We start from the raw sequence: 13,715 nt of genomic DNA on the forward strand, positions 1-13,715 counted from the left end.
CGGGGTGGCGCCCACACTGGCGGGCAGAGCCTGGAAGGACAGGGCCTGGGCTTCACGGAGGGGCGTCGAGACCAGCACTCGTCCCCCCCTCCCGTGCCCCGCCCCGCCCAGGCCTTCCTGCTCGCCTTCACGTCCGACTTCCTGCCGCGCGCCTACTACCAGTGGAGCCACGCGCGGGACCTGCGGGGCTTCCTCAATTTCACGCTGGCGCGCGCCCCACCCACCTTCAGCGCAGCGCACAACCGCACGTGCTGGTCAGTGCGGGGGACGCGGGGGCAGGCGGGAGACAAGGGCCAGGGACCTTCCCACGGACTGCGGGGCCCACCTCGATTCCTGCATGTCTCCTACACGGTTTCAAACCTCACCCTGGAAGCATCGCCCCCCGCCCCCCGAGTCTGAGCGGACCCCTGGTGCGGCGGGGCCCAGCTCTCTGCTCCTAGTTCTTCCGTAGAAGGAGCCCTGGTGGTTCCGTAGTTACACGTTGCACTGCTAACCACAAGGTCAGCAGTTCAAAACCACCAGCCGCTCTGCAGGAGAAGGACATGGCTTTCTATGCCCATAAAGAGTTGAAAAGAGTCAGTCTGGGAAACCCACAGTGGCAGTTCTGCCCTGTTCTATAGGGTCTCCATGAGGGGTCAGTGCTACTCTGTTCTATAGGGTCACTGTGAGGGGTCAGTTCTGCCTTGTTCTATAGGGTAGCCATTGAGGCAGTTCTGCCCTGTTCTAGAGGGTAGCCGTGAGTTGGAACGGGCTTGGTGGCAGTGAGTTTGGCATTTCCATAGATCACCTTATAGGTAGTCTATGGGCTCCTGCCATCAGCACACCCACCCTTCCTCCAGCAAGCAGCTCTTAACCGCTTTTCTGCTCACAAGTCCCTCCTGATCAGCTGCTGCTGCAGACTGGCTCCTTTGCTTCAGCTCCATCCCACACGGCTCCCTGCTGATGCATCTTGGGAACCTGACTGGCTTTGTGCACTGCTCTGCTGCACTCGGGGCTCGCTCCATAGGCCATGGACTCTGTGGGGTTCTGTCCACACAGGGCCGTGCTGTCAGCAGAGAGCCCGCTGCATCCTTGCTGATCTGCATGGCACCACCTGGTCTCTACAAAAAAAAGACCTCTTTCTCCTTGGGGATGATGATGATGACGGTGTCAGGTGCCATTGAGCTAGTTCCAGCTCCCAGGGGCCCTGTGTGCAGCAGAAGGAAATGCCTCTGTCTTGTGCCAGCCTCCCAGTCATTGTGCCCTAGCCCAGCATTGTAGCCGCGTCACCCTGTGGGGTCTTCCTCCCTCTTGCTGCCCTCTGCTCCGGATGTCAGCCGTGTATGTCTCACACGTGAGTCCCTTCATCAAGTTGAGACGATCCCTGTCTACTTCTAGCCTGTTACATTTTTATCGAGAGAGTGGGTTTTGTCTGTACTTTGCCTGCCTCGGTGGAGATGAGCTCGGGGGTGGGGGGGTGGCTCCGTAGCTCTCTTGCCGGTGCACTGCACTGGAGCAGAGGAAGGCCACCGGCAGCATGGCTGGACAACGTGGCTGCCTCAATGGGCTCAGACGTCGTCGCGGTGTGAGAATGGTGCGGACTAGGGTGGCGCATCCTTTGGTTGTCCATTGGGTCACTACGAGCAGGAACCAACTGGGCAGCACTTAACACAGCATTGCATTGATTGATTATATGTTGAACCAACCTTGCATTCCTGGGATAAGAGAAGCCCCTCTTGATCATGGTGTGTGACCCTTTCAAGGTGCCTTTGAGCTTGGCTTGTGCCCCTGTGTTAGGGTTAAATACCCATGGAGGGAGGGCTGGTCTGTAGTTTTCTTGTGGTGTCTTCCCCTTCCGGGCAATGCTCACCTCTAAGATTGTGCTAAGAAGGGTCCTCTGTGACAGTAAACCAGCCTCTGACAACCGCAGGGTCCGTAGGCACAATTGTACGTCGATAATATATAAAGATCATAGTAAAGTCATTGAAGGTAGGAGAGAGAATAAAGGAGTCAGACACATCTCATGGTAGCATGTTCACCTCCGGGACGGCCATGGTCTCAGCTGCCAGGGCCGCGCAGAGAGAATCTTTAGTCTCAGGGTGTTGGTAGGTAGCCATGAGACATGCGTATTCAGCAGTTCCATGCGTCACAAGGTGGGTGGTATCCACAGTAAAGTCCCTGAGCTCACAGGTGAGGAAACCGAGTGCCTGCACTGGGGGAAGGATGAGGGGGGATGGGTGCTGCGGCGGGAGGAGATAAGGAGAATGTCTGCCTCTGCAGGCAGACAGAATTGACCACGTGCTCACTTTAAGGCAGCACAGCTGTTAGGGGAGAATCTGTGGGAACGATATTTAAAGCAGGATCATGTACTTGGACTTTATCTCTAACGTACCAAAGTGGTGGCTTTCCTACCGTGGAATACTGGCTTTCCTGATGCCCTTTGTCATACGTTGGGGACTAGAGTCCTCGTCCTGTTCCCTCAGTGTCAGTTTCCCACAGTCCTCCTTGTCCACCCTGTTAAGCAAGACTGGTGTTACTTTTTCTTCTCGACTTTCATGACCTCTCATTTTATTTTAAAAATCAATTAATTGATTAGTTGTTTTCTCTCTCACTTTCTGACCGGCGTTCCCATTTCTGCAAAGCTGCGGATTTACGAGGGCAAGGAGTAGGATGTGGCTGCTGCCTCACCCACTGTTGTACAGCCTGGACTCTAGTGTGGCCCTTGCTCAGACGGTACTCTAGTGGCCCAGTCTGATGCGGCCCGTTGGTGGTGTTATGAGCCTTGGCCTCTGTGGTTGGCCAAGCTGAACCAAGTCTTGGCTGTGTGTCAACACTGGTAGTCCAGGCCAGCTCTGTGAGAGCCCCTCACCCCCCCACCCCACCCCCCGGGAATATGTCTGTTGGCTTTATGTAATTATGTGGTCTGGGCAGTCACCTCTTGTTCTGCTAACAGAAGATGACCTTGTCCAGTCCAGCATTGTGTGGCCGGCCACCCTAAGACCACACATTTCATGCAGAGACTTTTAGGGACTGCCCTGAAGCACTTACTTGTAGTCTCAGACCCTACTGGGCACTGGAGGAGGGTTTTCTGGTACAGCGTACCTTCTTTGATTTGAACGGTCAATTCCCACGGGGACACCCACAGGGCAAGACTCTGGACTGGAGAGCTTTTAATAGTCAGTTGTCTGTCACCCACTTTTTCTGGCCAGAGCCACGCCATCCATGCCACGTGAGTGCTTCCACAGCTGCTGGAAGCCCAGCTTGAAGTTCATGCCGTGGCGCTGATGTGATCTGATTTTCTCCCTTAGGGACCCTGTGGTCAGTGTGGGCTGCATGCTGTGCCCTGCTGTGGACTGCTGTTAGAAAACCAGGCAGATGGCTTAGCGCCAAAGGCTTAGACGTGTGGGGTGGCCCCATGCACCTGTGTGTGGCGATGGGCATCTGAGAGGTTAGGGTCCGGAGCCTGCAAGTGCTCCCGTTCTGTGGGAGACTGTTCCAGTCCCAGTTCTGTTTGAGCTTTTGATGGGCAGGTCAGAGCTGAGCCTGGGGAACGCAGGTCTACACACAGCACCCAGTAGTCCTCCCCTGCGCCCCCTACCCACACCCTACCCACACACAGGCCACGCTTGTGCTCACTGTCAAAATCCGCTGGTCCTTCCGCACAGGTTCGCTCTCTAGTCCCCAGGACACAGAGCCTTTCTTGGCCAGTATGCGGTTTTCAAACGTGGTATTTGAAAGCATCTCTATAAAAGCCCATGCCCTGGATCCCCTGTGGGTCTGTTTTCTGTTGCCTATTATTTCTCTTGGCTTCAGACTACATTTTCTCGTCCACTCACTTGTCTCCTCACTCCCTTTACCCACACTCTGTGCCTGATGTTGGAATCTGTCCCTAGTGACTGGAGGCCTAGCATCCTCTCTCCTGGAGCAAGTGCTTGCTTTACTTTCATCAGGTGGTTGGGTCACAGCAAGCCAGGATGTAGATGACCTGGGCTGGGCCTGGCTTATTTTTACCCCAGGTTGCAGCCTGGCGGGCTCTCGGGCCACACCCACCTCCTGGAATGGGTTCTGGTAGAAATGGAAGGTCAAGCGAGCATCTTGGCTCAGCTTCAGCCTCTGCCCTTGAGTCAGAGTAGATGGAGCTCCTGCTCTGACCTCCACAGCCACCCTGGCGACAGCATGGTCTTGCCTCCAGACTCCCACTTGTCTGTGCTGTGCGGCCCCTGCCCCCGCCCACTAAGAGGGCTAACCCTCCTCCCTCACTGCTGGGCTACCGTGGCTGAGGGCTCTTCTCCCAGAACAGGTGTGGCCCGTAGGACAGAGCCCCCAGGGCAGTCCACAACTGCTTTGACACTGGGTCCCAGTGTCCTGCACCCACAGGTACCAGGCCTTCCGGGATGATGATGGGCACTACTCTCAGGCCTACTGGAGCCTCCTGGCCATCCGTCTGGCCTTCGTCATCGTGTTTGAGGTACTGGGCAGCTGCTGGGCCTCGCCAATGGCGCTTTCTGCCTTGGTGCTGTGGGTTGGAAGACTGTGGTCAGCAAGAACCAAGGAAGAGGGTCTCAGCTCCTCAGCACACCCCATCCCAGCTTGGGAAGTAAGTCTAGGTTGAGGTGTGACTGAACCCTGAGCCCGTGGATGGACGGCTCGGCTCCAGCCCCAGCCAGCGGCCCCTCCCTACACAACACTAGTGCTGGTCCACTCGGCCTGGGGAGCAGGGTGGGGAACCAGCCTAAGAGGCAGCTCCAGCCCAGCCCCCAGCCTCCTCTGCTTCCAGCACGTGGTGTTCTCCATTGGCCGGCTGCTGGACCTGCTTGTGCCCGACATCCCTGAAGCGGTGGAGATCAAGGTCAAGCGTGAATACTATTTGGCCAAGCAGGCGCTGGCCGAGAACGAGGTAAGGCCCTCAGCCCTGCGGGGAAGCTGAGGCCCTGCTGGTCCTTCGAGTCCAGAGCCTGACCGCCCACCCCTCCTGCACACAGGCACTGTTTGGGACACACGGGGCCGAGGACAAGCTCCCAGGCTCAGAGGCGAGTCTGAGCCCACAAGCGTAGGGGGCCAGCCTGTCCTGTCCCTCTGGGCTCCGGGGACCTGGCAGGGTCCCAGCTGTGGAGGAGGCAATGCATTATGCTGTCTCAGCATCCAGAAAGGCCCCAGTGAGCGAATGCTGGCCCCGCCTCTGGCGAGCTAGCCTGGTGTGTCCCCACAGCTCTGCGTGCCCAGGTCCAGGCCCGGCCCGCCCGCCCGTCAGAACCGTTGGTGGCTGGCTGCACTGCAGCGGGTCACTCGTCTAACAGTGGGCTCCCTGCAAAGCATGAGGCAGCAGCCCAGCCCAGGCCATGCTGACAGCTGGCAAGGGGTCTTGCTGCGTCTCCTCCCCACCTGACCTGGGGCCCTGTACCACCCTCTACCCACTCTTCCCTCAGCTCACCCGTTCGGCCACCACCCAGATAAAACTCCACTCAATTCAGAGGGCCCAGGCCAGAGGTGGCTTGAGCAGCAAACGCCCTCCCGGGCCTTCCTGTGCTGTGAAGGTCTCAGAGCCGAGTGCACACACGGGACCCCGACTGGCCTCTGCTTGCCACCTGTACTCTGCTCCCTGGCCCCGGCTGCTGAGCAGAATAAACACACTGGTCCTCCGGGGTCTGCCTGCTTCCTTTGGGTGGGTCCTTAGCAGTGAGCGGCTGGCAGTGACGCCCGGCCCCGCATCCAGTAAGACAGCAATTGCCCACGTGTTTCCCAGACTGTAACTTTGTATTTCCGAGAGTAGAAAGCCATCTCTCCCTCCAAGTGGCTGGCAGTTTGGGCCTGCAGACTTTGCAGTTAGCAGGGCGGCATGTAACCCCTGTGACCCCAAGGGCTCCTGGCACAGTGATGTGTGTGCGCGAAATGCTGCCCCTGCCCTGGGAGCCGTGTGGCCTCGGGATCATTCTTGGGAAATGACACTGGGAACTGGGACAGGCCGTCAGTACTGCTGCCCAGAGTGACCAGCTCATGCTGATGAGGGGACGTGTGTGGGGTGCTCGGCAGGACAAGTAGAGGCACACTGACCCCCTCACCCCTGCCCGGGGGCCCAGCATCCTAGGCAAAAAGAGGCTTTGCACACGGAGCGATTTCAGGTTTTATTGGCGAATGTGTCAAGTCCTAGTGCCCTTGTCCCCAGAGCGGTCATTTGTCTGCAGTTAAGGCCGAGGGCTGGAGCCAGGGCATGGAAGACAGTCGGGCAGGGACAGCTGCCCGGAGCCCCGCAGAGCTGGCACTGCAGGGGTGAGGCCGCACAGCCGTGAGAACTGGGAGGTGTGGGCGATCAGAGCCTCAGGAAGACGGAGGGAGGAGCAGGTGAGGCTCCAGCTGCTCAGACAGGAGAGGGGATGGCCTTCCCTCAGAGTGGGGAGCCTGAGCCAGGAAGGAGAGCCCTCCTCACCTTGCTAAGGTCACTGGGTGATACCCGCCTGCCCAGCCAGCCTCTGAGGCTGGTCTAGGGCTGAGGAGCTGGGGCTGCCTAACGGTGAACACTTAGGAGAGGTGTGCTGAAGCGGATGTGACCATCTCCGGGGGACAGCAGCCTCTTCTGCTGGCTGCAGGAAGGGGGCGGCTCCCCTGGAGCAAGCTCCGCAGGTGGGCAGGCCAGCACCCACCAAGCTCCACCTGCAGACCTCTCCGCCTGCCCTGCCCAAGAGCAGGCATCTTCCTGCCTGGGTCCCCTGCAGCCAGGCCAGGCCCCAGTGGGGAAACCACCACACCTGGCCAACCAAAACATCTCAACAGAGAGGGGAGGCACTGGGGGTGGCATTGCCCTAGGCGAGACTGTCAGCTGGCTTTGAGGTAGAGAAGGCAGGTGTGTGCATGGTGGGGGTGGGGGCAGAGACAGACCGGCAGGAAAGAAAGAGTGTTGGGGCCGGCCCTCGGCGGAGCCCCAGATGACTGCCCTGCTGTGCAGGCAGGGTCCCTGCACTCCTGTGGGGCTGGGAAAGGAAGAGGGCAAACGTTTTGGCTTTTAGAAAGTTGAGGAAATTTATTTCCTGAGGTCATGACACAGGAAGTAGACTCCCAGCCAGAGGCAGAGCTCTGGGAAGGAAGGTCAGAATGCTGACGGACATGCTGGGGCCGGGAAGCTCAGTCTGGTGGCGGTGGCGAAATGTTCAATGACCTTGTTTAGTGTTTGGAACCGTGGCGAGCCGTCCCGGAGCCGGGGCTGGGCGGGTCCTGAGGGCAGGCCCCTATGGGGGCCCAAGGCCGCCCAGGCTTCCTGCGAGACCTCGGGAGGGGAGGGGAGCGGCGACACTGAGCGGCCCAGCTGCCAGCTGGTCAGGTGGGCAGACCGGGAGCACTGGGGCTGCAGGGACATCCGCTTCCTTGGCATTACCGCTTGGGGCCCCACGGGAGGGTCTTGGGGGCCACCTGTGCCCCAAAGCTGGGGAACTCTTCCGAGCTGCTCACGTCCGGAGCCTGTGGGGACCAGGGCCAGCTCAGTGGGATGTCCCCTTCCCACCCCACCTGGGAGCCTCGTCCTGGGCACGTGCCCACGCCCCACCTTCGCACTGCTGGGGGCCGTCCAGGGCGCGTCCCGCACCACGAAGCCCTTGGATGGGGCCCTGGCCTCCTCGTGCACCGGGGGGGGCTTCATGTACACCTGCAGTGCCTCGTTGTCCACCACGTCGGCCAGCTGTGGGCACAGAGTAGTCAGGCCCCGCTGCCCCTAGCACCCCGCCCTACGCTCCCTCAGGCCGCCCACCCCTGGTGGGTGGGAGGCACTCACATATTCCTCTTCCAGGTTCAGGATGTGGTCGATGGCCTCCTCCACATTCTCTGGGAGGCCCGTCACGGTGACACAGTTGGGGTCCGGGGCCCCGCTCTGAGGGAAGCGGATGTCCACCTAGGAGGAGGGTCAGTTAGCCAAGGCCCAGGTGCTGGGCACACACCCACAGGACCACCCGTCAGCAGGGCTCCCTGGGGTCCGACAGCACATGACAACACAGGCAACCTGGGTCCTTCCTCACCGGAGTGGTAAAAGCCAGGCAACAAGCCCCTACCCTCTCCTGCCCACGAGGTGACCGTTGGGGTCTCAGAACAGGGCAGGGGCACGCTTGGTGGGGTGTGTGGGTGACAGTCCCCACAGCCTGTATGCTGTGCTATGGGCGTCCTTACAGTGGCCCACCTTGAATTCGTCCATGACCTTGCGGATGGCCTTTCCTCGGGCGCCAATGATGCGCGCGTGGACACGGTGGTCCAGCGGGACGTCCTCAGAGACCATCTGCTCCAGCTCGCCCACGATCTTCAGGATGGCGTCACGGGCTGCTTCCGTGTTCTTCTCGTAGCCCGTAATGGTAATCTGCTCCTGCGGGCAGAGACCACGTCAGGGGCCACGCTGGCCACCAGCCTGCCGCCTTCCTCCTGTCCCATGCTGCATCTAGAGAGCAGCTGGGAGCCCGACAAGAGGCGCTGCACCTGCCCCACCCCTGCCCCACAGCCACATGGAAGCAGCCCTGTGCTTGCCCCTCTCAGCGTGGAGGTCTGGGCCGTCTACACAGGTTGGCTGTGGCAGGGACAGCACCGTGGGCAGACCAGACCCCCTGCACTTGGGGAAGAAGCGAGGGAGACAGGACAAGACTAGCACCCACAACACTCTGAAACTGCTAGGCTCACGCTCCTCCCTCCCCAGGGCATGAGGAGCGCAGCACGTGCAGATTGCCCACCCCATGACCGAGCGGCCAGGGGCCCCCCGCCGCCCCGGACCTGGCTGCCATCGTCCTTGTCGGGGAACTGGATGTTCACATCGTGCTCCAGACGGATCTGCGTGATCACAGCCCCCTTCCGGCCTATGATCTTGGGGTGGTACTTGGGGTCCACAGCGACGCTCAGCTTGAAACTCCGCAGGGCCTGGGGCAAGGGGGTGCCAGTCAGTGGGGTGTCCCTGCCTGCTGCATAACCAGCCCCCAAGAGGAGAGGAAACGGGCCAGGCATGCACTGGGAAGAAGCTGTCCTCCTCCGGGGCGCCCTAGGCCCCGTGGGAAGCTGGGTGGGGAAGCAGTGCGGTGCTCACTCGCTCCTCCTGCTCCGCCTGCAGCTCCCGCACACGTTCCAGCAGCCCCACCTTGGCGCGCTCCAGGTGGGCAGCCAGCCCCGTGATGGCGATGGTGTCAGACTGCAGCTCAGGGGCTGGCACTTGTATGTTCACCTGCACAGACATCAGCACCCACCAGCTTAGCTGTGCTAGGGGCCGTGTGGGGGCGGAGGGGGGGCCCTGTCCCCACGAGACAGCTAGCCCCAGCCCCACCCCAAAGAACAGGGTCACCTCAAACTCGTCCATCATCTTCCGGATCCCACTTCCTTTCTGCCCGATGATGTAGCGGTGCAGGTCAAAGGGCACTTCTACCTCAATGGTGACAGGAACCAGTGCCTGCAGGAGGCGGGCAGCTTGGTCAGAGTGGGCACCATGGCAGTCTTGAGGATATTCACTGGAAAGGGGGCTGGGCTGTGGGGGTTCCTACAGAGGCGGCTCCACTCACCTCGCCTGGGTGCAGAGACTGGGAGGGGCCCCCAGTGACAGCCTTTGCAACCTGATCCTTGCATGTGCACATGCATACCCAGAGGGGAGGGAAGGTGGGGCAGGAGACACACCTGTAGGGCCTCCCGGGCGGCCTCACACTTCTCCTTGCGGCCTGAGATGACGATGATGTCGCATCTCCTTGGAGAACCGGGCTCGGCCTCCTTGCCTTCTCTCCCCTCAGCGGCCTCATCCCCATTCTCCTGCATGGCCGGCTCCACACTGTGAGCTGTGGTCAAGGGCAAGGGGAGTTGCAGGCAGCCCGAAGACCAAGGCAGCAGCTGCTCCACAGGTCTCAGACCTCTATGAGCACAGGGGAGACACCGGCAGGATCCTGGGGCAGATCGGGCTCTCAGGGGCCAGCCAGAGAATGCTTCATAGCTGGAGCCACCTCTGAAGCCAGCTGGTGGCATGCACAGTGTTGCACGGGGAGACCCGAGCCCCTGAAGGGCTGTGTGCAGGAGGGCGGTCTGGCCAGAGGCAGTGGGTGCCTGTCACGTTAATGCAGAGCACGGTGTACCCAGAAAGATGTGTGGAGAGCATTAAAGGTGAGTGAGCGTGGGTGGCTGTGCTCGGGTGTCTGGTAGCAGGTGAGGGGCACCTGAGGGTGCTAGATGTGCAAGTGGCCATGGTTCGGACATATCTGCTCACACTCCACTCCAGAGGGCAGGGGGCCAATGGGCTGCGTGCTCAGCCAAGACATACTCCAGGAGGCTAAGGACAGATGGACAGAGCTGGACACAGAACCTCAGAGCTGCACAAGCGCAGCCCCTCCCCGCAGCCAGGGGCCAGGCAGATGCTGTCCGAATAGCTGCAGGCCACCAGCAGCTGCTCAGGACATCCGGAAGACCCCAAGTGGATGGACGTTGACCAGCTCCTAGCTGCAGGCAGCTCTCTGGACACCCTGCTGTGAGCCCCCCTCATGGCCTTGGCAGACAGGCGTCAGCAGCCTGAACCAGTGGGCGTGCCTGACCGCAGCTGTGGAAGAGGCCCACGCAGCACTGGCCGTCCTGGCACCACCTACCTGGGTTCTCCTCTCTGTCGGGGAACTTGATCTGCACGCCATGATCCCGAGTGATTTGCTGGATCCGGGAGCCCTTAGGGCCCATGACGTTGCGGTGGAACCGCTGGGGGATGGCGCACTCCAAGGTTACCTGGGCTTCCTGGGGGGGGAAGACATGAGTGGAGTTCACTCCCCTGCCCCGAGCACGCCCAGGGGCACCCCGGTCCTGTGGGGCACGCACGCACCAGGTCCTCGATGATCTCCTGGATGCGCTTCTTTGCGGCCTCCACGCAGTCCTTGGCACCCTTGAGGGTGACCTTGTCGCTCTGGGTGCCGGACCTCGGGAAGCTCACCATCACCCCTCCATACTCCTCTGCTATCTCCCGTAAGACCTGGCCCCTCCGGATCACAAAGTGCCGGTGGTGCTTGGGGTCCACCAGCATGGAGTCTTCCACCACGTTGTCCTGTGCACAGAGAAGGAAGGGCTTGGTGCCCGCCCGCCCACCCATCCACCTGCCCAACGCCGGGTGGATGGGGTCCCCCACTGACCAGGTTCTGGATCAGGGCCTCTAGCTCCTTCTGCGCCTCCCTGACGGCGTCCTCCTTTCCGATGACGGTGATCAGGTCCTGGTCCTTGTCCTCGGCCGTGGGGAAGATGATGCGGGCGCCCGTGCTGTCACGCACCCTGCGGATCTTGCCGCCCCCCTTGCCAATGAGGAACTTGTGGTACTCCGGCTTGGCACGGATATCCACTGTGAAGCTCTTGGTTTGCTGTAGAGACATCCCAGGCAGGACCCTGGCATCAGCCGACTGCACGGAGACCAAGGTAGGTGGCGCCTGCAGCTCCCTTGTGGGCACAGCCTCTGTGCCCAAGCTGATCCTTGAGCCATCACAGGATACACGATGGTGCTGGGAGGTGTCCTAACACTGGAGGTTCACTGGGAGAACAGAGCCCAGGACCAGAGGGAAGCCCCAGAGGCCTCGCACTGAACTGGCCGACACAGACCGGCCAGGGAGAGGAGTGCATGGTCCCACACAACATGTGAGGACTAGGCCCGCCTTGCCGGGTCGCTCTAACAAGACACCTGGAGAAAGGAGGCTACTCACTGGGAAGAGTCAGGCGTAAGCTCTAGGAAGCCCGGTGCGCACCCACAGAAGCACTCACCCACTGGGATCACGTGACTCAGCAACAGGCAGGAGGGCACGCCCGTCGCACAGCAAGTGGACTCAGTGCAGCTTGGGGGACTCCAAGGAGCAGGCAGAACTGCCCCAAGATCAGTGGTGAGACTCACACCACTTCACCTCAACACAAAGCCAAGCTCCCTGCCCCAGTGGAGCCCACCCAGCAACCCTGCAGCACAGGGCGGAGCCGCCCCCGTGGGATGCTGAGGCTAGGACTATGGGAGCAGAAAGCCTCATCTTTCTCCCATGGAGCGGCTAGTGGTTTCAAACCGCCGACTGTGTGGTGAGCATCTCCATGTGCCATCCACTTGTCAAGAATGATTGTCAGGAAAGTTAGACTAAACACAGCTCAAATCAGACCATGAGGCTGAGGGCTGTTTCTCCATGAAGTACACGGAGAGGCCCTTTTCGGTGGAGCTGGGCACAGGACTGAGCAAGCATGTGGCCCTCCGACAGGGCGCAGTGCTCTTGCCAAGCAGACGGTGGATGGAGCATAGGCTTCCTGTTGCACACTGGTGGTGGTGGTGGTGGGGTGCTCACCTTCTCCTCGGCCAAGTGCAGGAGCTGCTTTTTGGCCTTTTCCACGTCTGAGGAAGGCCCCCTGATGACAACCGTGTCGCTTCCGGAACCTTCCACGGGAAAATGGATGTGGACACCACCGCACTCCTCCATGATGGACCGGATCAGGCGGCCCTTGGTGCCGATGAGGGAGTTATGCAGCTTGGCCGGGATGGAGACCTCCACTTCGGCGATGTTGGCCTGAGACCAGCACAGTGGGGGGTTGGAAGTGCAGTGAGCTGGCTGCCACACCCCAGGAGACACCACCAATGGGGCTACCGCTTCAGGGTACATGGAGACGGGGGCTCAGGGCCCTGGGGAGGTGCAGAGGAGGTGGAGGAAACGGAAGTGCTCAGAAGGAAAGCTCAGTCAGGTCTGTGGGCCTGGAAGCTCCCAGCAGTCTCCTGCCCTATGAAGCCCCTGGGCCAGAACGCTGCTTCCAGCTGAGAACCACCACAGCAGACACCACACATGAGGTGGGCTCCAAGACAGACACAAAGGTGAGGTGGAGGAGGGGGTGGGGGTGGGCAGGGGGCCACCGTGTCATCCCCATCAGGCCAACCAGACAGCTGCACCACGTATGGGACATGGGGTGCCCTTCTAAAAGGACTAGATCTTAGTCACAGCAAATCATGGGCCAAACACTGCCCTGAGCAGGCCTACCAGGCCTTCCTTCCAGCGGCCCAACTGAGCAAGGTTCACACCAGCTCCCTTCATCCAGCATTTCCTAGACGATTAGTCAGTCAGTCTTCATGGGGGCAAGCTTCTCGTCCTTCTCCCAAGGAGCAGCTGGTGGGTTTGAACCACTCACCTTGAGTTAGCAGCCTAATGATCAACTCCTAATGCCACCAGTGCTCCTTAAAACTACAGGAATGCAGAAACACCCAACACACAATGAAGTGAAATCCAAAGTCGGCTATTCAATCCAGAAATGCCAGGCCTGGAACAGGGAAACTGACCCACTAGCGGGAAAAAGCAGCAATTCGTGGTGTCAGAATGGGGGAAGACACCGGGGCCGCTGTGTCACCCACACCGCACTGCACTGTGCAGCCCACCTGTACTGCAAGCTGGGAAGTGGGCGGAGGGCCCTCGGCGGGGCACTCAGTCCAAACTCCGCCTCCGAGAGAACGGGAAGTCTGAGCAAGCACCCGCCAGACGGGCTGCAGACGGCACGAGGTGCACTGGGCTCGGAGAAAACAAGACCCCCGTGCACGCACAGCCGGCAGACAGACAGACAGACCAGCAGGACCGCGGATGGACCCACCCTGAATCTCCGAAGGAGGAGAGAGAGAGAGAGAGAGAGAGGGGTTAGCAGAGAAAAGGTTAAGAGAGGAACGATTTATCAAAAAAGCTGCCATCTAGCTGGAAAGCAACAAAGCCCACCAACCTGTGTGATTACGAGGTGCCGAAGGGATCAGTTATCAGGCATCAAAGAACAAAAATCTT

The 13,715-nt window shown here is 60.3% G+C and overlaps 2 protein-coding genes across 2 annotated transcripts in view; one reads left to right on the top strand and one right to left on the bottom strand.

Annotated features, from left to right (window-relative positions):
• The window catches only part of ANO7 (anoctamin 7), a 26,879-nt gene extending 21,731 nt beyond the window's left edge, over window positions 1-5,148 (top strand). Inside the window, exons 19-22 of the mRNA XM_030886934.2 lie at window positions 112-254; window positions 4,357-4,447; window positions 4,757-4,876; window positions 4,962-5,148. Coding sequence (XP_030742794.1) covers window positions 112-254; window positions 4,357-4,447; window positions 4,757-4,876; window positions 4,962-5,033 — 426 coding nt within the window. The 3' untranslated portion in view covers window positions 5,034-5,148. The remainder of the gene's footprint in view (window positions 1-111; window positions 255-4,356; window positions 4,448-4,756; window positions 4,877-4,961) is intronic.
• Window positions 5,149-6,082: 934 nt separating this feature from the next.
• LOC101664316 (high density lipoprotein binding protein) overlaps window positions 6,083-13,715 on the bottom strand; it is a 51,126-nt gene continuing 43,493 nt past the window's right edge. Inside the window, exons 17-28 of the mRNA XM_045297492.1 lie at window positions 12,252-12,470; window positions 11,079-11,300; window positions 10,775-10,993; window positions 10,551-10,689; window positions 9,601-9,755; window positions 9,275-9,379; window positions 9,023-9,157; window positions 8,716-8,859; window positions 8,138-8,317; window positions 7,739-7,855; window positions 7,514-7,645; window positions 6,083-7,428 (exon numbers count right to left, since the gene is read on the bottom strand). Of these exons, the coding sequence (XP_045153427.1) occupies window positions 7,342-7,428; window positions 7,514-7,645; window positions 7,739-7,855; window positions 8,138-8,317; window positions 8,716-8,859; window positions 9,023-9,157; window positions 9,275-9,379; window positions 9,601-9,755; window positions 10,551-10,689; window positions 10,775-10,993; window positions 11,079-11,300; window positions 12,252-12,470 (1,854 nt within the window). The 3' untranslated portion in view covers window positions 6,083-7,341. The remainder of the gene's footprint in view (window positions 7,429-7,513; window positions 7,646-7,738; window positions 7,856-8,137; window positions 8,318-8,715; window positions 8,860-9,022; window positions 9,158-9,274; window positions 9,380-9,600; window positions 9,756-10,550; window positions 10,690-10,774; window positions 10,994-11,078; window positions 11,301-12,251; window positions 12,471-13,715) is intronic.

This window comes from Echinops telfairi, unplaced genomic scaffold (genome assembly GCF_000313985.2).
Source record: "Echinops telfairi isolate 266 unplaced genomic scaffold, ASM31398v2 ScPeMD7_3;HRSCAF=10, whole genome shotgun sequence".
Taxonomy (NCBI): domain Eukaryota; kingdom Metazoa; phylum Chordata; class Mammalia; order Afrosoricida; family Tenrecidae; genus Echinops; species Echinops telfairi.